This window comes from Mixophyes fleayi, chromosome 1, assembly GCF_038048845.1.
Source record: "Mixophyes fleayi isolate aMixFle1 chromosome 1, aMixFle1.hap1, whole genome shotgun sequence".
NCBI classification, from domain to species: domain Eukaryota; kingdom Metazoa; phylum Chordata; class Amphibia; order Anura; family Limnodynastidae; genus Mixophyes; species Mixophyes fleayi.
The window spans coordinates 276,538,727-276,562,368 of NC_134402.1; the positions used below are offsets into that span (position 1 = coordinate 276,538,727).

Consider the following 23,642-nt stretch of genomic DNA (forward strand, 5'->3'; position numbering starts at 1 on the left):
CAGCTGTGCCCAATAGCACTTAGAATGTAAGCTCTCTAATGAGCAGGGTCCTTCATACCCTTTGTTTTCTTGTCTGCGTTTATTTTGTATACCTTGTATGTCCCTGTTTTATATATGTACTGTTTTCCCTACTCTACAGCGCTGCGGAGCACTGTGGCGCCTTATAAATCTACGATAATAATAATAATAGGTATTCACCGTCATCAATGGAACCCCCGACTGATGGTAACTTCGTATTCCAGTGACAGGGCCGTGAATTGATAATTATTCAGGTTTCCATAGTCACAAACATTTAGTGTTAATACTGCCTTCTATCAGTTACACGTATGTACTCCCTTACATATATGGCCACTGCCATATTAAAAGACATTGGGCATTCAGATTTTAAAATATTGCAGTACAGTGTCCCCATAGTATTTATTATTATTCTATTTGTCTAATTGGCAGTGGGTGCTGCCTATCTCCCATGGATCAAAGTAAGAGGGAAGTTGAAGGTAGAGTAATGTGTATGTATGGTGTGTTATACTACTGACAAAATTACTTTTCTAGTTTCCCGCAGTGTAATATTGTACAGATGTAAATGTGTATAAATGCAGAACCTAAATGAATAAATATAGCTGTATGTTAAAAGAAGAAATTAAAACACTGTTATTTATGCTTTAAAATAGTTTCTGTTATCTTTTCTAACAGCACCTGTGATTACTTTGGCACCAGGAAAGATCCATAATATTACTGGAGCCCAGGTTTATTTATCATGTGAGGTAAAGGCAATGCCAACACCCAGCATCTCCTGGAGAAAGGTAGGAAGGAAGAAGGTGGACTGTTTATAAAGTGTTCACATGTAGAAATGTGTACGCAGCCAACAATTATTTTGCAATACAATAAACAGTGTAACCACTGAAACTAAATGAGATACAGTAATAATGGCTGCTGATTTTGTTTTCTTGCATATCTTTTTATTGTATGTCTTTATAAAAGGAAATTATGCACATTTCCGATATACAGTGTGCATAGGAAATTATCATACCCAATCAAAATCATTATCTTTTGTCACATTACACCATGGAAATTGAAATAAATTAATTTAAAAAAATTCCAGCTTTATTTACACATTTCTCCTTACAACATTCAGCTAATGAATAAAAAATGAAAAACTAGAACAACCGGATTGGAAAAATGATCATCCCCTCATTTAATACTGAGTAGAGCCACCTTTTGCTGTAATTACAGCCATCAGACTGTTTGAATGTGTCTCCAGCTTTGTGTACCTAGACTGGGAAATATTTGTCCATTCTTCCTTGGCCATTCAAGTTCACAATAAGTATGGAGATTTTGGGTGGCGTGCTGTGTTTGGTTTGCACCAAACATAGCGCTTGGAGTTGAGTCCAAAGAGGCCTATCTTGATCTCATCTGATCATACAACCTTTTGCCACATCTGACTCCTCCAAGTGTTTTTTTGCAAAGTGCAAATGATACTATGGCACTTTTTCAGAATAGGCTTCTTTCTTGCCAGTCTGCCATACACAGCAGCTTTATGTAAAGATAATGAGATAGTGATCACATTCACATACTGACCAGTCTCAGCCATAAAAACTTTTAAGTCCTTAAAAGCTACCTCTTGGTAACTTCCCTGATCAATATATGCCTGGCTCTGTCATCCAGTTTGGAGGGATGGCCCAATCTAGGCAAGGTTTTGGTGTTGCCATATGCTTTCCACTTCCTAATAATGCTTTGAACGGTACTCAGAGGGAGAGTAAAGGTCAAATCTTTTTGTATCCTTCTCCTAACTTGTTCTATTCCACAGCTTTATCCTGAAGTCCTTTTGAAAACACCTTTCCAAACATGGTGAATTATTTGCCTTACCATGCACTAATAGTAACAGAATCCTCAAAGAACAGCTAGTTTTATTTTGAAGAAATCAAAACCACTACAAGGGGTAAATGTATGAATCTCCGGATTCTTCATCTCCGGCGTGTTCAGCCTCTTCAGCGCTTAAATTTAAAGCGGCGCTGCATTGTAAAGGGAAGTTTCCCTTTACAATGCAGCGCCGCTTTAAATTTAAGTGCTGAAGAGGATGAACACGCCGGAGATGAAGAATCCGGAGATTCATACATTTACCCCCAAGTGATGTCAGGTTGTGGCCAATTAGAGTTTTGATGTGTAAATACAGCTGGAATAAGTTTGATTTATTTTTTTCAAAAATTTACATGACAAAAGTTAATGATTTTGACAGGGTATGATGATTTACTATAACCACTCTACTTTTATGCATTTATAACTGCTAGTTCTTATGTCTCCAACTAGAGTGACATATGTTCTAGGTAAGGTGTGACAACGTTATAAGTGATTGAAACAAAGGAATATATTTTATAAAAAAACTTATTTGTGAACTTTTTTATGATATTTATTATGTATTAAACCCTTATGACAACTGAAATGGCTATGACAAAGCTCCTCCATATACTGATAGGTCTGGAATTAAATTAATCTAATAGTACCTATGATAACAGCTACTATTAGTTTCATGTTCACTAGGCCTTATGGGTACAGGGATGGTCTGATTCAAATCTCCTACAGCAGTGTTATTCACCACTTCTGCTTTTAGAAGAACAATGTGTAGTAGGTTATTTCCCTCTAGTGCTATTGCATATGATATAAGCGCAAATCTGCAGTAAAACCATAACAGCCAGTCAATTTAAAAAAATGAAAGAACCAAAAATCAAAAATGTTTAAATAGAATTTTCTGGAAGTATCGTATTTAAAAAGTTAACATTTTTAGTATAAAAAATTAATTTTAGAACAACTTTTAGAATATCATTTTAAAGTTATGTTACAGTTTTCAACACTTTTATTGAAATAGAAAAATACACAATGCATTTCATTGTGTAATATTCACATAATCAATGTGAATTCATGAATTCACTGCTACTTGATTGCTATGGTTTTAGTACCAATTATGACCATAGTGGTCCACATTTTGGAGTAAATAAATCACTCTAAAATCTTTTCACTTTAGACTCAATCCTTAAATCAGGCAGAGATACTTATTCCTTTTACAACACTGAACATACAGACCTTATTTATGTCTTAAAGAACCAATAAACATAAATTTAAATTACTTTTAATTCCTCCACATGTAAATTTTCCACAGCCACCTTCTTCATTGCCAAAAGTCCTGCATGACAGATATATTTTCTTTATTTACAGCTTTCTCATCTTGGGCTCATCAGCCAAGTGAGCTGCGAGTTTTCATTGCTCGCCCATCTTCAGACTAATGCAGGGTCAGTGGCAGTAGGGAGTGATGCATCACTCCTGTAGGATTTCTCTCATGATCACTCCTATAGGATTCCTCTCATGATCACTCCTATAGGATTCCTCTCATGGAGTCCTGCTGCAATATGAAATATACCTAAAAGAAGTTCTACAGCTATATTGTCTTGCACCTCCCCATGGCCTCTATGTGAAGTCAGCTGTGTGAACATGAGCTAGTGCAGCTGATGAGACAAACATAGGGAAGGCTGCTAGGGAAGGCTGCTAGTGGAGAAAATCATCTTTTCCAGCAGGAATTCTGACAACAGCCACACAACCAGGAGTAGAGCGAAGAGGGGACATTTTAGGAAGGGAGCGATTTCAATAAAAATAAATTCAAACTATGTTTGCTGGTCCTTTAAAATTATTTTGAAAGTGAGGAAAGACCACACTGTTTTTTCTACATATGTCATATATGTATATTTTATGATTTTGTACATGGGTATGTGTGCACTTGTAATGAATAAAAGAAACCTACATGGTGCAAAAGGTGTCCCTTTAAAAGTGTAGAGCAATTCCTGGTTTCCAACACTTCTAGAGCACCCATAAAGAGTATTTCACATGAGGGAAAAGCCTCTGTAGCCACCCACTAAGCTGTAGATGCCCCTGGAAAATTGTGAATTATGTTGATTGATAAGTATTTTTTTTTGTGAAGGTCACTGAGTCACCTAAAGGAGTAAGGCTGTTTGAGGATTTACCTGGAGACAGAGTGAACGTGGCTGTACAAGTCCGAGGTGGGCCTTCTCGTCACCAGAGCACCAGCTGGGTAATGGTGAGTTCAAAGCCTCAAAACATACAGGTTGAATATATGATATTCATTCCACATACAGGTGAGTTTGATCAGTTTTCCTGCACCAGTTTCACAGAAGCCACAGATCACTACTGGGCTGCTGTTTAGAGGCTCCGATTCACTTCATGGTAGCTCTTTTCACTTCTAACTTCCTTAAACATGGACATGCAGAAGTTGGCCAAAATGAAATACTCTGTGCTGTTACCATTCTAATGCAGTAAATGCTACAGGTTTTTCTAACCCTGCTTACTTTGGTGCTCATGCACAGTGAGTAACATGCCAGTTTGCAAGGAACCACAGAAGGGAAATCAGGAGTGTGGGGTCTACCTGCCATAATGTCCACCAGCCTCTGCCCGTTCAATATTCAGCACAGGGCTGAATTTTCCTATGGCAGAGGTAACGAAACTCAGTCCTCAAGAGCTACCAGCAGTTCATGTTGTTGGGATTTCCTTAATCATCCAAATGTGAGTTACTCTATTTGGCTGGGTCAGTTATTATCTCACCTGCTTCTACAGACAGGAATCCTGAAAACATGACCAGTTGGTAGCTCTTGAAGACTGGGTTTGAACACCTAGGGAAATTGGGCCTGCAAAAACAATATGATGTTCCACCCCAGAATAAAACAGCAGGAGGGCTCCCCCCACACTCCTGGTGCAGTGGATATGGGTAAATAAAAAGGGAAAAATAGATCCCAGCAAGCCCTGTCATGCCTAAAGTGTTTTAGTATGCTTATGCTTGTAGAACTTCTCTTCTAGGCTTGAAGTCCAAAAGGTTAAGAAAAACATGTGGATGACAAAACAACTGCTCCTTACAGGATTCGCCAGAGCGTGGGAAAGTCGCTCTGTATTGGTTAATATTTTTAAGACCCCACGTGGGATCTCAACAGTAATTACAAAGACCTACATAGCTACAATGTAATTCATTGAACATATTCAAGAACTACATTGTAGAAATGAAGGTAGTTTTTCAAAAAAATTACATTAAAACACCAGTCATTATTATCAAGATGTATGTTTCACTTTTATGTATTGCAAACATTTACCAACTGATGTTTTCATTAGATAAAGCCTCTGAAGAAGGAAGATGAAGGCACTTATCAATGTCATGCCACTAATATGGTTGGAGAAGCCTTTTCTGAAGGGTCAATCAAGGTTTCAGAACATAGCACACGCAGAATGAAGAAGAACAATCGTGCTGGCTCTGAGCTTATTGTTTAATTAGGTAATAGCACAATAACATTTAATAGCTGTTAAAGTACAATTTCTCTTTTGAAAATATGATTTCGCATTATGATTGGTTATTAAAATGCAATAAGGCTTGTGTGTATTTCTGCAGGATAGACAAATAGTTCCAGACAGTAACTATTATAGGCTGAAGATGATATATTAGGAATACTATCAAGAAGACATTTGTTTAAATGTAGCTTGAAGTTCAGCAAAGTTGGTAACTATGTTCAAAGCCTGGACGACACCCCTCCCACTGGTGCCCCACACCGCACATGTCTTGGTGGGAATAGATGCTGCCGACTGCTGAAGCGCCTAGTGCTTTACAAGCACTACACCAGTCTCCAGCCCTGTGCTGCTCTCTCTTACCTGCTCTTACAGCTTTGACTTTGTAAGATGCTGCTGCTAGTGTCTTAGACTCAGCTGCTGCTTGACTGGATCTTGGAATATTGGGGTCCTCGTTGAACAAATTGTTACTATTCACCACCTGGATAACAGAGCAATAACTTATCACTCTAGGCTACCCTACGCCCCACAAGCCTGACATTTAGTTAATAGTGTTTTTTGTTTAATAAATAGTCCACCTTCTCCCAACTAGCCCTAAAATTAAATTAATAGCATTCACATTGAATAAATATGCTTATTTCACCCACTGCAGACACAGTGGCACACAAATACAAAGGTAAGGAGAACAAAGAGAGATAGGCACACACAAAGAAGAGATAGAGGTGCATGCACAAAGGCACACATGGTGAGACAGAGGGGGACAAACTGGCATAGACAGATGATGGGGGACCAAATTACACAAATGAGGAGAGGAGGAGAGGGGCACAGAGTCTGAATACAAGGGGAAGGGCAGGGACGCAGGCAGAGATAGGAAAAGACAGTGAGGGTGGCAAATACAGAGAAAGGGCTGAGAGGCTGGCACAGATAGGGGAAGGGCCAATTGGCTAGGGAATACATAGGAATGGCAGGAAGGCAGATGCAGCGAGGAAAACAGCAGATAGGGTGGCAAATATAGAGAAAGGGCTGAAAGGCTGATACAGACAGGATATGGCTAAGAAGCTGGTGCAGACAGCAGATGGGCAGAGAAGTGGTACAGATAGAGGAATGGCAGTGAGGTGGGTCCAGACAGGTGGAGGGCAGATATTCTTACACAATTTTAGGAAGGGCAGGGAGACTGATGCAGAGAAGGGAAGGACAGAGATGCTGGTACTAACTGGGAAAGGGCAGGGAGGCTGACAAAGACAGGGGAAGAACAGGGAGGCTGACACCAACAGAGGCAAGTGTAGAGAGGCTGGTGGAGATGGGGGAAGGACAGAGAAGATAGTGCAGAAAGGGGAAGGACAGAGGTTGGTACAGATGGGGAAGGGCAGAGGCTGGCCCAGATGGAGAAGGGCAGAAGTTGATAGAGAATGACAGAGATAAGAAATGGGGGAAGAGGATTGCACAGACAGGAGAGAAAGTAATGTTGACACAGGCAGGAGTAATTAAAAATGAGAGATCTGCCATAAACAGAGAGATGTAGACTTTTTCCTTCCATTCTGTGTCCATCTACAGAGGGAAGAAGGAGAGTGCTCAGGTGCAGCAGCCCAGTGGAGGTGTTGGCAGCAGCCCAATTGGACAGTGCCAAAACAGGAAATGTTTTGGCACTGACTGATCCCTGACCCCAGAGGAAGAGCACTGGAAATATGGCACAGGTGCCTGCATGGAACACAGCAAAGCCACTGTTAAATGTTGAAAACAGCTAAAATTTAATAAAAGAGCTATATTGAATTAAAAAACCTTACTATTTGGAAATTATTCTATTGAATTCATCATCCTGTTCTCTGCTATTTACATGCCTTATCGTCTGTTTGGCATCATGATGGACAGTACCAGTTTTGCATCACTGCTCAATTAAAGTAAGAACTGAAGAATTTGTAGAGGTCTACTCTCTAGTAGTGATTACTTTGTATATTGCATTCCCAGCAATTAGTGAGCAGGTTTAAAAATACACACCATAAAGTGGCTGCATTCATTTGTATTGCAACTTGAGCTGAAGGGGAACATTGTGTTTCAGGCAGATATTTGTATTCTCATTGCACATAAGGTCGACTGTGTAGATACCTGAGCCTCAACCTGAGAGCTGATGGTGTATTCTTGTGTTTACTGTTCTTATTTTGATCATTTTTAATAAGCAGTAAAATAATTGAATAAAGAGGAATAAAACCATAAAAAGAAACTAGATAAGTTATTACAAATGTACTTGCATCGTATCCCAACAGTTTTTTTTATGGTGTCTTATAAAGGTATCAGTCAAAACATGTTATTTTAGCTTTTTTCCCCACTGTGCTATAAATTTGGTTGCAGTTTTGGCATAGCCAAGATCAGAACCACTGTAAGCATATTTGCATACAATGTGCACATAGGAATTGTTTGCAAGTGAACCACATGGAATGTGCCTAAATCATTCACCTGCTGACTGGAGGTGAGAGTTTAGAACTTTTGGCATAGTAAAGGGACAGGTATGGAAACAGAACCACTAATTTAATATCTTATTCAGGAGCTCTTTCTCTAAAAAGTTCAGAAAAACAGAAAAGAAAAAATAAATAATTTCTATTGCTCAATAGTTTTTTAATACATAAAAGTATAATGATTTAGCAATTCCTCCTATAGTCACTGTGAGGTGCACTGCTGGAGCTTTTAATTGCCAGAGGCACTGTGTGTGAAATACAGAGATCATTTGAACGAAGTATATTTTAGGGTTTGTGTTTCACATTCTTTAGTGTTCCACATTAAAAAACTATTTCATGAAAAATCCTAAGCCCCAAATAGATAGATATAGTCTATATATTCTATATATCTATATTCCTGATAAATCCCATACTTTATATTGTTCACTTCAGAACGTATTAACATTATCAAACTGTATTGCCTAATTCCATACATATCATAATCTCTTTTTTTTAAATGATAGAAAAGTAAATGTGATAAACTCAGTAATGTAATGAAGATGGCATTAATAAGTTAATTAATTTCTCTCTTTTTCTTGATTTTTTTCAGGATCGGAGGACATTTGTGATTTATAGCATTTTAATTTCTTAATTATGTATAATACATGTAGAAAATAGTTTTATATTGTTATTATGATGTTTTTGTACAATATTAAAGCATAAAAAGCAAATAAAGTTTCATAGCTGCAAAAAGTTGGTGCTAAGAAAACAAAGTAGAAGAAAATCTGCGTTTTACTATGTAACAAACACCTCCATACCTTGCCACCTAGCATTTAGGTTAGTCAATCACATAGTTGCTTTGGTCACCAGCCTAATTTAGCCTAGGGACTGTAGCACTTCTACATTTTTAGTTAGCAGGCAGCAAAAGCACTGTCACACAAGCACTGATATGCTCTGTGAACGAAGGTGAAAAGTGAAGCGCTGAGTGTCCTAGGATAAAATATATACCCACATTGACTAGAATTAATAAGGGAGGCAATAAAGATGTAAGATCATGTTCACATTCTTTGTGGATGAAAACACTCCTGAAAAGGAAAAACAAGCAGGAGACAATGGATGCCACATGGCAGGTGGGTCCATTCCTTTCCTTATTTATTGATATTTGGGGAAAGGAATTGGTATATTTTTCCATTATCCATTAATAACATGGAAACGTTGAAGAAGAATGAAACCAGTCCAACAGGCAAAATGCTCTGGTCCAGGGAACCAAGAATTTATTTTGACAATGATGTTGCATCTCACATCTTATGAGTTTGTATGACTTCCATGGAAAAACTCTGAAGATATGCATATTGCATGATACAGGAAGAAAAACTTGGACTGGCTTATTCAATAAATTTAATAGGCTTTCATGAATTAGCCAACAGTTCTAGATGTAAATATAATGTAGACTCTTATGTGATGTTGGTTTGATAGCTGTTATGTTTTATTGGGCAATACATGTAGCAATGTGACAGTATTTATTAAGTGATTATTTGAAAGGATCTCATAATTCACAAAAAAATGAAAAGTGAGGGCCAGTTTTTAAGTTATGGTAGCGCTTTCCATTTGATTTCATGGTATCGTAGTACAATATTCTGAACATCATACTCACTGTGTTATATCTCTGATTGTATAAACCACATTACTACAGGTGATTGAAATTTATAGAACAGGTCTATGTTGTTTTGCTACTTAGCACCTATTGTTCTTTCTTACTTTAAAAAACAGATACGTTAATAAACCATGCAGTAATGTTATACTGGATATCATTATCGGTTTACATTATATTCAATCCCATAATTTAATTTTCCACTTCATAAAAATGTAAGGGCATACAATGGAATGCACACACATGAGAACAGAATTTTTATTTTTGTGCCTATGTACATGGTGGTTTGGCAGCATAGAATTTCCCAGCTTCTAATGGAAAAATGCATGGTGCTCTGCAGCCTTATTCAGAATGCAAGCAACAGCAAACCCAGAGTGGAATTACTTATCTTAATGTAGTACATCAAGTTCAAAGAAGTCACAATAACTTTACATGGTTTTCTAAAGGGAGGAAACTTTCATTGCAGCTGTCTGATTGGTGTATAAGTTTATATTATTCAAGGATCAGGTCCTTTTCATTTTAACATGATTTATTTTGAAATTGTGAATATTTTTCCTACATTATTGATTTACCTCGTCTGCACCCTGACAGGCAAAATAATAGCCTAATATGATAGCTTTATCTTGGCCCGATTACACCAGCATCATCCTTACATTTAATACGGTATATCAAAATCAATCACTTTACGTCATTATAATGGTTATTTGCAAGAAATTTTAAGCATGATTTAAAATTAAATAAAAACTTGCTTTTAAAATCACATGAGCTGTCTGTATGCATATGCACACAAAATGCATGCTACATGATTTCATTTGCTGTCATGCAGGTGAGTGGCATTTAATTAATACTTACTGATTAACTTTCCCTGGTAAGATAGAAATCTATTATAAATATCAAATACTTAAAAGTTGGTTTAATGAAATCAATAGAATCATATTGTTGTGCTAACCTCACGCATGCCTAAACCATACTTACCAACTCCCGGAAACTTGTTTCCGGGAGAGGGGGCGTGACTGGAGGGCGGGAGGGGGCGGGGCGAGGCCCACCGCGAAAACCTTAATTTGCGTCGCGGGGCCAAAATGACGCAATTGGCCTCGTCCCGCCCTCCAAAATGGCGTGATTCAACGAGAATCGCATCCAATGACGCAATTCTCGGTGAGATTGGGATGCGGGAGAAATGCCAGCGTGACCCGAATTTCGGGACTTTCCGGGAGAGTTGGCATGTATGGCCTAAACTTAGAGGTAGAACACACTTTGGGTTCAAGGCTAATACAGGTTAACATGAACCTCAACACTTTATATAATTCTTTATAGTCTAAAATATTTTTTTCTCTGTAAAGCACAATGTAATATGTAGGAGCTATTTACATAACTGCTAATAAATGAATAACTTTTATGAGGAGGCCTCAGCTCAGAACGCTACACACTCTAAGCATGGATACATGGAATCTCCCATGTGACAAGCACCAGCTGACTCCAACATGCAGTGGGAGCCATGCTTGCCAAGTCTTTAGATCTCCCTTCTGGGAGATCCTGGTGCCGAGTCTTTGGTGATGGCCATGCAAATCGTGCTGCACAATGACACGATTTGTGGGACCTTGCAGCAGGGAGTCCAGGAGAATTCCTAGAAATTTGTGAGTCTTCCAGACATTCTGGGAGTATAGGTAACCATGGTAAGAGCTATTCACAAAAGCACTAGCGGGGGGACTAACTAAATAAAACACCACTATTATTTATGGCTTGGTGGCTTTTAACTACTTCATAGTTTGTGTCCATGACTTTTCGGTAAACTAAATTTTAATAAACTGTATGATGTCTCAAGTTGGAACGCAAGGTGATATCCTCCTCTGAAAATCCTGTCTTTGCTCCTGAGTGGTACATTATCCCATGTATGATAAACCCGGAATTCTTAATCTTGTTATGTGGCAGAAGTAAAAACGATTCAAGGGATAATTTAGTCGGTTAAATTTATCTTAACATAGCAACATAGATAATTAAAAATATTAAAATATCAGGGACAATGTTTGTTAAACATTTAAAACCCTAATTTTAAAAGCTAAATACAAAACATTGAAAATGTCACTTTATCTATGGACATAAGGCGCTATTAAGTACATATGCTGTTATATAATTGGAGAGCTTGCAGGCTGTGTTGCACTGGTCCAGCCAGCTCCATATGAGCGGTTACTGCATATGTTTATATTGTGGCATTGGAGTTAATTCTCTGCACACCAGAGTCCGATACGGTTGTTCACTCTGTCTAGCATTTGGATTTAAGGACTGGATTAATTGCATACATTGTTGGATACCAACCCAGAGACTTGTATTTCATCCTTATGCCTATTTAATCTGTACCCACCTTGTTTAGCATAATCTGATAACATCACCAGTGCGCCTTCTGTCTGTTGTACCTATTACTTTTAGGTCCGGCCTTACCAGCCAGAGTTTTGAAGGAAGGCTGCCTCCTCACGTGGAAGAGGTGTATTTGTGGGTTTGAACCATACTACTTTATATATACAATACTGCATTGAGCGCCAGTGTTTACATCTTGGCATCTACATCCAAGTACATATTCCATTATACCATCTTTCTTGACACAGTATATGGGAATCATCTATATTAAGAATTACAGTAAAAAATACACTGTAACATCTTGTTTATATAATATTTGTTTTAGATTTTTATTGTAACATTGAAAAACATGTTGACAATCCATGCACAGAGCAATATCAATACAAGAGAGTCATAACATTAATTGTATACAGAAAGTAACAATATTTATGAGATAATCCCCTATTGTAACTATCCCTACTGTAAATTATAAGAATAGTAGTGTGAATTTCAGTAATCATTTAAAGATACGAGGCAGCAAGCTTTTATACAGGTCATGGAGCTCTGATGTGACTTGTAATATATGTAATAATTTACAGTAAATGGTGTGTATTTCCTTATAATATACATGGTTTCCTAATGCACACCAAGCGAATACATCAAAACTAATCTAATATAACGATAACATCAGACATCACTGTTTATACAAATATAATTTACAGGAGTTTACATATACTAACATCAAATGTCTATTATAATGATGTGTAAAAACATGCTGCCTAAAAAGTATAATGCTATGAAGTTAGATAGATACAAATATATATATAGAATTTAATAGTAGAAAAAATACCCAGAACCTGATTCATGTTTGGACATTTTAAAAAAAGAGCACAAAACGGTATTCAAATCTAAGTGGATCTCAAGATGCGTTTTCAATTTTAAAATGGGTGTAAGTGCTCTTTGTCTAAACGGTACTTGCCTTATGTAGACAGACAGAACAGGTTGCAATATGTGAACAAGCATTTGTGCACCATAAAGTCACATCCGAACGCTTACAAAAAATATTTTATAAAATAAATGAATAACTGAATAGTATAATAATTAATATAAATAAGGATTTGCAAAGAATTTACTTTTTTTTCACATTCAGTACATATACCAAGATGCTTTGAATGCTTTCTGTACATACGATGTGTTTTTATAGTCCTTCTTACTTGCATACACATGTCCTGTGCTATGTAGTGGCATTCATGTGCAGATTTTAAAAGACTATGCTGTGTCATCACTATCAGTCGGCACTTACAACTGCCTTGTGGCTGGTGTAAATGATATGACTGAAACCAAGCATACTTACAAGAAACTCAGGACTTGAATCGTACACATCTGTGTTGGAAAGCCCTCAGTATGTCCATAGTGTACATTACCTATGTAAATTTTCCCCTTCCCTCCCCCATTCTGCTCAAGTCGTAGGCTGTCATAAATGTCATTTGCATTAATTTTGCATTCATTTGCATAAGGTCCATTTTTGAGCATTTGCAGAACAATCTCACACAGATACGCTATGGAAATGGATGTACTTCAAACATAAATCATGCCTCCAGTGAACCATCTGCCCTCTTTTATATGTTTGTATTTTTTTGGTGTTGGTCTTTTCTATCTAACTCTTAAAACTAGCAATTTATTTGTCACATGCATTTTTTAATTCTTTTCTTGAACTAGTCTGTATGAGTGACCACAATCAATATAGAAAGATTATTCCGAACTGTATCTCCCTTTCTGTATAAAAAATAGTTCTTCATTATATTACTTTATAATTTTTCTCCCTTCTATTTAAAAGTGTGTCTTCTTGTTCTAGATATCATCTTTTTTATTGCTTTCCTGAACTCTATAAATTTGTTTGAATATTTTACCATGCTACATCTATCCCTTCTCTCCTATAGGGGCCTATTTATTAATAGATTATATGCCCCCAATGATAAGGAGATATACTTTGTGGCCATTTATTAAAAAATCACCCCGGTACAGCACATCCGATAGGTGGCGAAGACTTTCCTTACCTTTCAACTTCGCGAGTCTGTACTGCGCATGTGTGTTATTTTAGTTTTAGTTGAGGGTTAACTGTTTGTATGGTGACTCTAGAGATTGATGTTTTGTTAAGAGTTTTAAAAATTACTTTTTATTATCTACATATACTGCAAATTTGCCTTCACATTAATATTCTCTGTAACTTTTGAGTGGTGTTAAGAATTCTTTTCTGGTACTTTTATTATCACACTTTTCACTTCAGTATATGCTTTAAGACCATCTTCTCCAAGCTCTCTTCCATTTCCAGATTCTTTATAGCCTCCAAATGGTGTCTGAGAAGCTATGATATTATATGTATTGACCCACACTGTACCAGCTTGTAATGCCTGAGTGAGATGCATTGCTCTGTCTAAATCTTTTGTAAATATGCCTGCAGCTAGTCCATACCTTGTATTATTTGCTCTTTCAATAACTTCATCTATTTTTCTAAATTTAAGTATTAGCTGTACGGGGCCGAATATTTCTTCCTTTGCAATTCTCATGTTATCTTGGACATCAGCAAAAACAGTTGGTTTGATAAAAAAGCCTTCATCTCCAAAGCGCTCTCCACCACACATTAGTTTAGCTCCTTCCTTTTTCCCACTTTGTACATAGGAAAGAACTTTATCAAATTGTTTTTTATCTATTTGTGGGCCATGTTCTGTGTCTAGTTCAAATGGATTTCCCACCTTTCTTGCTTTGGCTTTCTCAACAGTCCTTTCTAGAAATTCATGGTAGATAGATTCTTCCACATAGGTTCTGGAACCTGCAGCGCAGCACTGACCCATGTTAAAAAATAACGCTTCATGACATTGCTGTACTGCATTCTCCAAGTCTGCATCTGCCAGCACAATACATGGACTTTTCCCACCAAGTTCCAGTGTGACTCTTTTAAGGTTTGACTCACCGGCTTCTTGTTGAATTAGGTGGCCAACATTGGTGGAGCCAGTAAATGCTACTTTATCAACATTCATGTGTCTTGCTATTGCTGCCCCTGCAGTAGGCCCATAACCAGTTAATATGTTCACCACGCCGGGAGGAAATCCAGCTTCCCTTATCAAAGATGCTATGTACAAAGCAGAAAGTGGGGTCTGCTCAGCAACCTTCATGACAACTGTGTTTCCAGTTGCTAGCGCTGGTGCTAGTTTCCAGCACTGCATTATCAATGGGAAATTCCATGGAATGATCTGACCACACACACCAACTGGTTCATGCCTAGTGTAGCAGAAATAATTTCCATCCATGGGAATAGTCTTTCCATGCAATTTGTCTGCAAACCCTGCAAAATACCTATAGATCTTGATTGTTTCACCCACATCTAACTGATAAGACACTGAAAATGGTTTACCATTATCCAAGGTTTCCAGGGAGGCCAAGTAGACTCTGTCTCTTTCTATAAGATCTGCAAGACGATTTAGGAGCTGGCCTCGCTGTGATGCATCCATACGACGCCATGGGGATCCCAGTTTAAAGGCATGTTTTGCAGCTTCAACTGCAAGATCAACATCAGCTTTGTCTGCTTCAGCAACATGAGCAATGATTTTTCCAGTAGATGGATCTACAGTTGGAAATGTCCTTCCACTGACTGCATTGTGCCATTCATTATTTATAAATAATTTAGTGTAGTGCACATTTTGTAAAGGTTTCTGTATGTTTGTCACAGAATATGAAGCTACCATATAATGTAACAGAGGAATATGGCGTCGAACTTGAACACGGAGCATGACTTCACTAGAGGAAAAAAAAATCAGAACTATAGTCTATATTTAAGTAAATGTCAGTTATGATTATTGTATTTTAGGTCCTTCAACCGGCTTTCACTACTAATTTTGTGAGCTTACATTTAAATGAGCAAATCTGGGGAGTGAGCATGCTTGGAACCTATTTTTCATTCCACCCTAACTTCTAATGAGATACTGCTGAAATTTCAATGGAGCTGATGCAGTATCCTAAATCGCAGTGCAAATTACATTCACTAAAAAGGCCACAATTGTGGGCATAGGCAAAGGTGCAAGATACATGCAGGTCTGCATCATTAGAATATTTGTCCAACATACGGCACATATACTTACATATTTTGTAAACAAAACATATGGAGTGTATTCGCTATTAGGCATCAATACAACTTAAAAACCCTCTCTAATACAGGACTATACTCACTAATACAGGAGAAACAACTCCTGAGGGTAAATGTATTAATCTGAGAGTTTTGCGGCGGGTTTGAAAAGTGGAGATGTTGCCTATAGCAACCAATCAGAGTCTATCTATCATTTTGTATAATGTAATAAATAAATGATAGATAGAATCTGGTTTTTCAAACCCGCCGGAAAACTCTCAGCTTGATACATTTACCCCCTGATATCTCACACGTGAAGAAAAAATGCTTAAACACGCATACATCTCTTAATATATACATGTGCATGACGAAAGTACCTATCAGCATCAGTGGAGCATTCGCAATAGTACTGGACTGTTAGTCATTGTGTGATCCTACAAAGAGTGCAGTTTCAAAGACTCCACTCACTCTGCAGTTTTATATGCTCATTAATATCCCAGTAGTATTGTCTTAAATAGTGCTGTGACTGCCATTTAAAGACACTGCCAAGGGTGGCCGAACTCTATCCAAACTTGCAGTACCATTGTCTAACAGAATAAAGGAGGCAAATTTTACTGCAATTGGACATTAGCTGTAATTATTGTAAATTGCAAACAGATTTTTTTTGTATAATAGGATTACCAGATTAGGTATCTAATAACAATTTAAAACAAAAGACAGTAAAGGCAGTATATTTTAACTCCCTATATTTGGGAGAACCAGTTTATGTAACAAGATATTAGGGGTATATTTACTAAACTGCGGGATTGAAAAAGTGGGGATATTGCCTATAGCAACCAGATTCTAGCTGTCATTTTGTAGAATGTACTAAATAAATGATAACTAGAATCTGATTGGTTGCTATAGGCAACATCTCCACTTTTTCACACCCGCCGTTTAGTAAATCTAGCCCTTAGTGTTTGTTTGACATCATGGGTCAATAAAACTACCCGCAAAATCATTAGGGATGTAAGAAGTATATGCTTACATGCAATGGTGCTGGAGTGCAACGTACAAAGCTTGTTATCATTAATCATATGTAGTTTATACTGTGTAAACAAATGTAATTGGTGCTGTCCCAGAGTCAAGTAACAGACTATGGTGGCATCCTCTAGTGTTAAAATCCATGTCTCCACTTTGCCTTGTTTATTATCAAATCCAATGTAAAATCTTTGTTTTCTCAACTTACTGAATTCTCTAACTATTGACAGTTCTGTGTGAATATGTGTGCGAGTGAGTCTTTTTTTTTTCAGGATCCTAAATTAATTGTCTCGGCAAGACATTCACCCTTCTCCAACAAAATTCCTGCTGTCTGCATGCATAATAGCAAAGCACATCACTGTAAAATGAATAAAATATATTTCCTGCAGCTGCCTAATGCATTGTTCAGTTGCAATGTGGATTTTGTGTCTTTTTTTATATAAAATATGAAAGCTGACAATAAAAAGACAGTACTGCAAGGGAATACTCACCAAGTAAAAATCCAGCTGCATATAAATGTATTCACTCAGCTCTTATTTCTCATGTCACCTCTCTCTTGCTTCTCCAGAAAATAATATACAGGGGAGGAGGTCTTCTCACTCATTCTCCTCCCCTTCTTTCTGTATATAACCCAGTACAAAATAAGAGTGACGAAAATTAGCTGTTCTAACACAGCTGTCTCTGTTTACAATGAAAGAAAATGGGAAAGCACCTAACAAGAAAGCAGGATGAGATATACCATATGGCCAAAAATATTTTTATTGTAAGGACTATCCATACTTTCACAAACATTTCCACTATTTCTATTATCTAACCAACTATTTTTCTACTTAATGTCCCAAACTTCTTATTTACACTGATCAGCTACAACATTAAAACCACTGACAAATGAAGTGAATAACATTGATTATCTCATTACGATGGCACCTTGCAAGGGATGGGAAATATTATGCAGCAAATGAACAGTCAGTGTTTGAAGTTGATGTGTTGAAAGCAGGAAAAATGGGCAAGTGTAAGGATCTGACCAAGTGTGACAAAGGCCAAATTGTGATGGTTAGATGACTAGGTCAGAGCATCTCCAAAACGGCAGGTCTTGTAGGGTATTTCCGGTATGTAGCATTTAGGATCTACCATAAGTGGTGCAAGGAAGAACAACCAGTGAACCAGCAATGGGGTCATGGATGCAGGATAGCCTGTCTGCTCCAATCCCACAGAAAAGCTACTGTAGCACAAATTGCAAAAAAGTTAATGCTGGCTGTCGTGAACATAGAGAACTTGCAGTTATAGGGTTAATCCCAGAGCCGGATTTACACCTCATGGGGCCCTAGGCATGATATCGGTTTGGGCCCCCCCCCCCTCCTTCACACACACAGTGGCCCCTCACACACACACACACAGTGGCCCCTCACACACACATAATACACGCACGCAGTGGCCCCTCACACACGCATAATACACACACGCAGTGGGGACACACACACACACATAATACACGGACGCAGTGGGGACACACACACATAATACACGGATGCAGTGGGGGGACACACACATAATACACGGACGCAGTGGGGGGACACACACATAATACACGGACGCAGTTGTAAGGTCCCTAAAGGAGATGTGCCTCACAGGGCGACTAACTCCTAATACCTCCGAATTTACCACGATCCGCGTGGATGACTGGATCCCACCTCGGTCCCGGTTTGGGTTTCCTCCGGACGCCCGCACGTAACACCTAAGAGGGAAACACACAGTTAAACCGAGTCTACCCAGTAAGGGCTGTCCGAGACTACGGCAAGGGACGAGGACACGGTCAGTCCAAGCTCCTTGCCGCCTCCTCACTTTGTTCTTGCCAAGACGCGGGGGACTACAGGCACTGAAGGCCAAGACTAATCCGAGGACTAATCCCGCCTCAAGTGCCTCACACACCTGCCGGTGAGGGCCTAACCGAAAGGAGGAATCGAGCGTGATACTCACCGGGACACTCCCACTTCCGATCCGGTTCTCCTGCACCTTCCCGACTCCTGCGGATGACAAGAACACACAGCCTCCCTCTACGCTCTCCGTGAAACTAAGATGGCACCCACAAAACTGGACTAACTACAAACGGCGACCCGACCCTAACAACGTTCTAATGGTCGGCAACGCAACTACGTCAAACACTAGGACTAACTAAATGTGGTGCACTAACGGAACTACTAGTTACACGCTACGGGGAACACCAGCCGGTGTTCACAGCCTAAACCGGAGGGCGGTTCCTAACCCCCTCACCCAGGTCGTACCAAGAAGCTGCCTTCTTGCTATGGAGTCACACACAGGCCCTAAGTACGGGTTCTTTAAGCCCGGCTGAGGCTCAGTAAAACAGCACACTAACCCGCGGGCCGACTGCCGCACGGAACAGCCGATCGAACTGAACCGCCCGACTGCCTGTACTCGGGTATCTCACACGTGTCCCTACGTCCGGAACCACAGGTCCACCTGCACGGAACCGGCCTTGAGGACCCTTGATCAGAACCACGGCCGCCCCTGGAACTGCCTCAAGGTGTGCTGTACTGCCACCAACTCACTCAGCCACCCCCTCTGGGTACCAGTGTGACCCCGGGGACCTAAGGGACAGGGAAACTACATGTGTTCTCCCCTGACTATGTGTATGCTGGTACTTACACTTATCCCCCACAGCACGGGTTAGCACAGGAAAACCACAGGAAACAAGAGCCTACCTTTAATGGGGGCCTGACGTCTTGCCCCTGGACACAGTTAGAAAGCACACCAAAATACTGTAATGTAAACTACACTCGCCACACAGACAGAATAAATAGATACAGTATACAGTACCTTGCCCGCTACTTACCCGAACACAGGACCGCGCCTACTCTCACGAGGCTCCCACGCCTCTACCACACACCACCCGGGGCCTTATGCCCTACACACCATGGGTCTCTGCCCAGCTACACACAGAGCCTTCTGCTCTGACTAATGGGCCTCAGCCCCCTCTCTAACTCAGGGCTCTGAGCCCACTACTAGGGCCTTGTGCCCTACTACCTAGGGGTCCTAGCCCCTGCCTGAGGCCTGTGGCCTTCCTAACTAACCGAGGGCCTTGTGCCCTTAATAGCAGATGGGCTACCAGCCCCTAACCAGGCCCTCTGGCCTTCCTATGGCCTCTAGGCCACTCACTACCTAAGGGCCTTGTGCCCTTGTATCTGGGCTCTCACGCCCCTGTCTGGCTAGCTAACTGGGGCTTGTCCCCTTTATCATATATATACTAATGGCCTACTGGCCCACTACTTCGTTGGGGCCTAGTGCCCAGGTCCCTGGGCCTTGTGCCCCTACTTTAGAGTGCCAACGGGCCTTGTGCCCGACTTTATTATATGTACTGCGGGCGTGGGCCCGGGAGAGGAGTTGCCTGGCAAGGCCTTACCTGGGGCTGTCTTCGGGGAGCTTCTCCTGGACTCCTTCCCCGCCTGCCGCTGCTTCTCTGCTCTGCCGCCGGCTTCTGCTCTTGATCCCGCCGGTCTTCAGGCAGCAGAGGCGCTCTTAGCCCTAACAAGGGCTCTCTGCCGCCACTGCTGGTCTCCGCTGTCTTCTGTTCTTGATCCCGCCGGTCTTCAGGCAGCAGAGGCGCTCTTAGCCCTAACAAGGGCTCTCTGCCGCCACTGCTGGTCTCCGCTGGCTTCTCTTCTGGTCTTGATCCCTCAGCTCTCCGCGACACGTCCTCTTCTGACTCTCTCCGCCGTCGAACTGAACATGGCGGCGCGCGCGCTGACTTAAATAGTCGGCGCCGCGCTAGCGTCATCACGTAGCGTCGACGCGACGCCACGTGATGACATGGCGGGCCCGGATTGGTCCGTCGCCATGTTTCCTTTTGAAATGGCCGGGAGGTGAGCCCTGATTGGCTCACCGTCCCGGCTGAACGGAGGGGACCGCCGCCCGAGGGATGACGACGGCCCCGGACAGGTAAGTCCTCTACATTTCCCCCGTTTTTAATGTCGGCAGTCCCTGCCGACAAAACCCTGGTCCACACGAAATCCGGGTCAGTATAACGTCCTCCAGGCTGGCCCAAGTTTGGCCGCTGCGATCTTCTGGGTTGAAGCGGCGGTGTCGGAAGGTCCAGGTCCACTGGAGTAGCATCCGGAGTAACAACGTCGTCGGCGGTCATTGGTGCCCACCAATCCACCCCCGTCGGGGCGGGTATAGGATCTGGCTCACTTCTCTCCTGGACGTCGGAAGGCAAATCCAGAAAACCACAGGGACGTAACATATTCCGATGTAGCACCCGCGGTCTTCCAGTCCCTTCCGCAGGAACCACCTCATACAAAGGAAGGTCAGGAGCCATGCGCCGTTGCACTACATGTGGCAACACTTCCCACCGATCGCTGAGTTTATTTCCCAACCTCTTAACTCTTACCAGTACCCGCTGACCCACTACGAAGGGGGAAGCCGTGCTGTTGGTTGGCCCGTGATGGACTTTGGACCGTAGCTGCCCCCTCACCACGTCCCCGGCAATCTTCAGCTTCCTCTTCTGCTCGGTCACCCAGCCGCTGGGAGTCCATCTGTCCGCTTCTTCGGGGACGGACAACTCCAAATCACGAAACTCCCTTCCAGGCCGCCCAAACAAAAGGAAGTATGGGGTATAACCGGTGGTACTATGTACCCGGTTATTGTATACCCACACCAAGTCCTGCACGTACTCCGGCCAGCGGTTCTTTTGCCCAGCCTCCAGAGCCCTGAGCATTTGCAGCAAGGTCCGATTGAACCTTTCACAGGCGCCATTACCTTGAGGGTGATAAGGAGTGGTCCGGGACTTCTGTACCCCATAAGTGTCACACAGACCCTCCATGAGGCGTCCCTGAAAACAGGCTCCCTGATCCGAGTGAATCCGCTCCGGGCACCCATATCTCCGAATGAAGTGCTCCACAATGGCGCGCGTAGCTGCTTCCGCCGTCTGATTTCGTGTGGGCACAACGACGGTGAACTTTGTAAAGTGGTCGGTCATGACCAACGCGTAGCTATGACCACTACTTGACTCCCCAACCAGGACGTAATCAATCATAAGCAGCTCCAAGGGTCGCCCCGTCTGAATGGTTTGCACGGGCGCATGCTGCTCCCCAGCCTTACTTACCCCACATCGTGGACAGGCTCGGCAGACCTCTTCCGCCAACGCCTTGGCGCCAGGTACGCAGTACTGCCTGCGTAGCCATTGATGGGTCTTGGCCGCCCCGAGATGAGCGCCTTTTTCATGGGCTTCCAGTACCAAGTCCCGCTCCATGGACTCAGGCACCACCACCTGCCATACAGGACGGAGCTCTTGCTCCAGGTAGGCTCGGCGAACTAGCACCCCTTCCCTCACTGCCAGTTGATCCCATCTGTGCAATAGCCGTCGTCCGGCTATGGACAGTCGACGCCGTTCTTCACTAGAGGGCCAATGTCCCTGTTGCTTCCATCGGCGGACACACCGCAATGGAGCATCCTGAGCCTGCCGTTCGGCCCAATCTACGGTCGTCTTGGGCACACTCAGAGCACAAACAGGAGATGTCAACTGGGTCAGATCCGGGATCTCCTCCCCTTCTCTGTCCTCATCACTAGGCCCCTCCGGCCCTTGCAGGGGATAACGGGACAACGCATCCGCATTTCCATTAGCCTTTCCGGGTCGATACCGGATCTTATATCCGAACTTGGCCAACCGAGCCATCCATCGCTGTTCCAGCGCCCCTAACTTGGCCGTGCCCAAGTAGGCCAAGGGATTGTGATCGGTCACTATGTCGAACTCAGCGCCGGTCAAGTATTCCGTGAACTTTTCGGTTACTGCCCAAACCACTGCTAACAACTCCAGCTTAAAGGCACTGTAATTATCGGGGTTTCTTTCTGAATCCCGCAGGCTCCGGCTTCCGTAGGCAATGACCCGTTCTTTGCCGTCTTGGACTTGTGCTAACACGGCCCCCAGGCCCTTGAGACTTCCATCAGTATACAGAACGAAGGGCTTTTCGAAGTCAGCGTACGCCAGCACTGGAGCCGTCGTCAGGTCTTCTTTGAGCGTCGTGAACGCCTTTTCCTGAGCGTCTCCCCAGGCTATGGCTTGATTCTTAGCCGTAGTGGCAACGCCCCTCAATAATTCGTGTAGCGGGCCAGCCACCTTCGCGAAGTCTTTGATGAATCTCCGATAGTAGCCCACTAACCCCAGAAATGCTCTCAGTTCCGTCACCGTTCGAGGGATCTTCCAGTCCAACACCGCAGAAACCTTATCCGGAGTGGGGCTCACTCCATCCCGGGACACAATATGTCCCAGGTATTCCAACCGGGATTTCAGAAGATGACACTTTCGCGGCTTCAACTTCAGGCCGAACTTCTCCAAGCGCTGTAGGACGACGTCGAGTCGATCCAGATGTTCCTTGACCGTGGGAGCGAAGATGATGATATCATCCAAATAGATCAGGAGAGCGTCGAAGTTCAGGTTTCCCAGACATCTCTCCATTAACCGTTGGAAGGTGGCGGGAGCATTAGTGAGCCCAAACGGCATCCTACAGAACTCAAACAGACCCATTGGTGTGATGAAGGCCGTCTTCTGCCGGTCCTCTGCCGCCACTGGTACTTGCCAGTATCCGCTGGCAAGATCCAGAGTGGAGAAATATCTCGCCTTTCCTAGCGCAGCCAGCGATTCCTCAATCCTGGGCAATGGATACGCGTCGCGGACAGTACAACTATTCAACCGCCGATAGTCCACACAGAACCTGATAGCGCCATCTTTCTTCCGTACTAAGACGATAGG

General features: G+C 42.0%; 2 protein-coding genes across 3 annotated transcripts in view; one reads left to right on the plus strand and one right to left on the minus strand.

Moving 5' to 3' along the window:
- The window catches only part of IGFBPL1 (insulin like growth factor binding protein like 1), a 65,214-nt gene extending 55,865 nt beyond the window's left edge, over positions 1–9,349 (plus strand). The window contains exons 2-5 of one of the 2 annotated variants that reach the window (XM_075210910.1): positions 691–800; positions 3,965–4,081; positions 5,161–5,320; positions 8,368–9,349. In XM_075210910.1, coding sequence (XP_075067011.1) covers positions 691–800; positions 3,965–4,081; positions 5,161–5,316 — 383 coding nt within the window. In that variant the 3' untranslated portion in view covers positions 5,317–5,320; positions 8,368–9,349. Of the gene's footprint in view, positions 1–690; positions 801–3,964; positions 4,082–5,160; positions 5,321–6,882; positions 7,029–8,367 lie in introns of those variants that run through there. The other variant, XM_075210911.1, reaches the window with a different exon arrangement.
- A 2,720-nt stretch (positions 9,350–12,069) lies between these two features.
- On the minus strand, positions 12,070–17,452 carry ALDH1B1 (aldehyde dehydrogenase 1 family member B1). The gene is made up of 2 exons (XM_075210912.1): positions 17,371–17,452; positions 12,070–15,534 (listed from the first exon to the last, which is right to left on the minus strand). Exon 2 carries the CDS (start codon positions 15,525–15,527, stop codon positions 13,980–13,982), a length of 1,548 nt encoding a protein of 515 aa, XP_075067013.1. The 5' UTR covers positions 15,528–15,534; positions 17,371–17,452; the 3' UTR covers positions 12,070–13,979.
- Positions 17,453–23,642: the final 6,190 nt, after the last annotated feature.

What these genes read in the sequence shown, in the direction of transcription:
- ALDH1B1 (XM_075210912.1), bottom strand. Translation starts at nt 15,527, where the DNA reads ATGCTCCGTGTTCAAGTTCGACGCCATATTCCTCTGTTACATTATATG.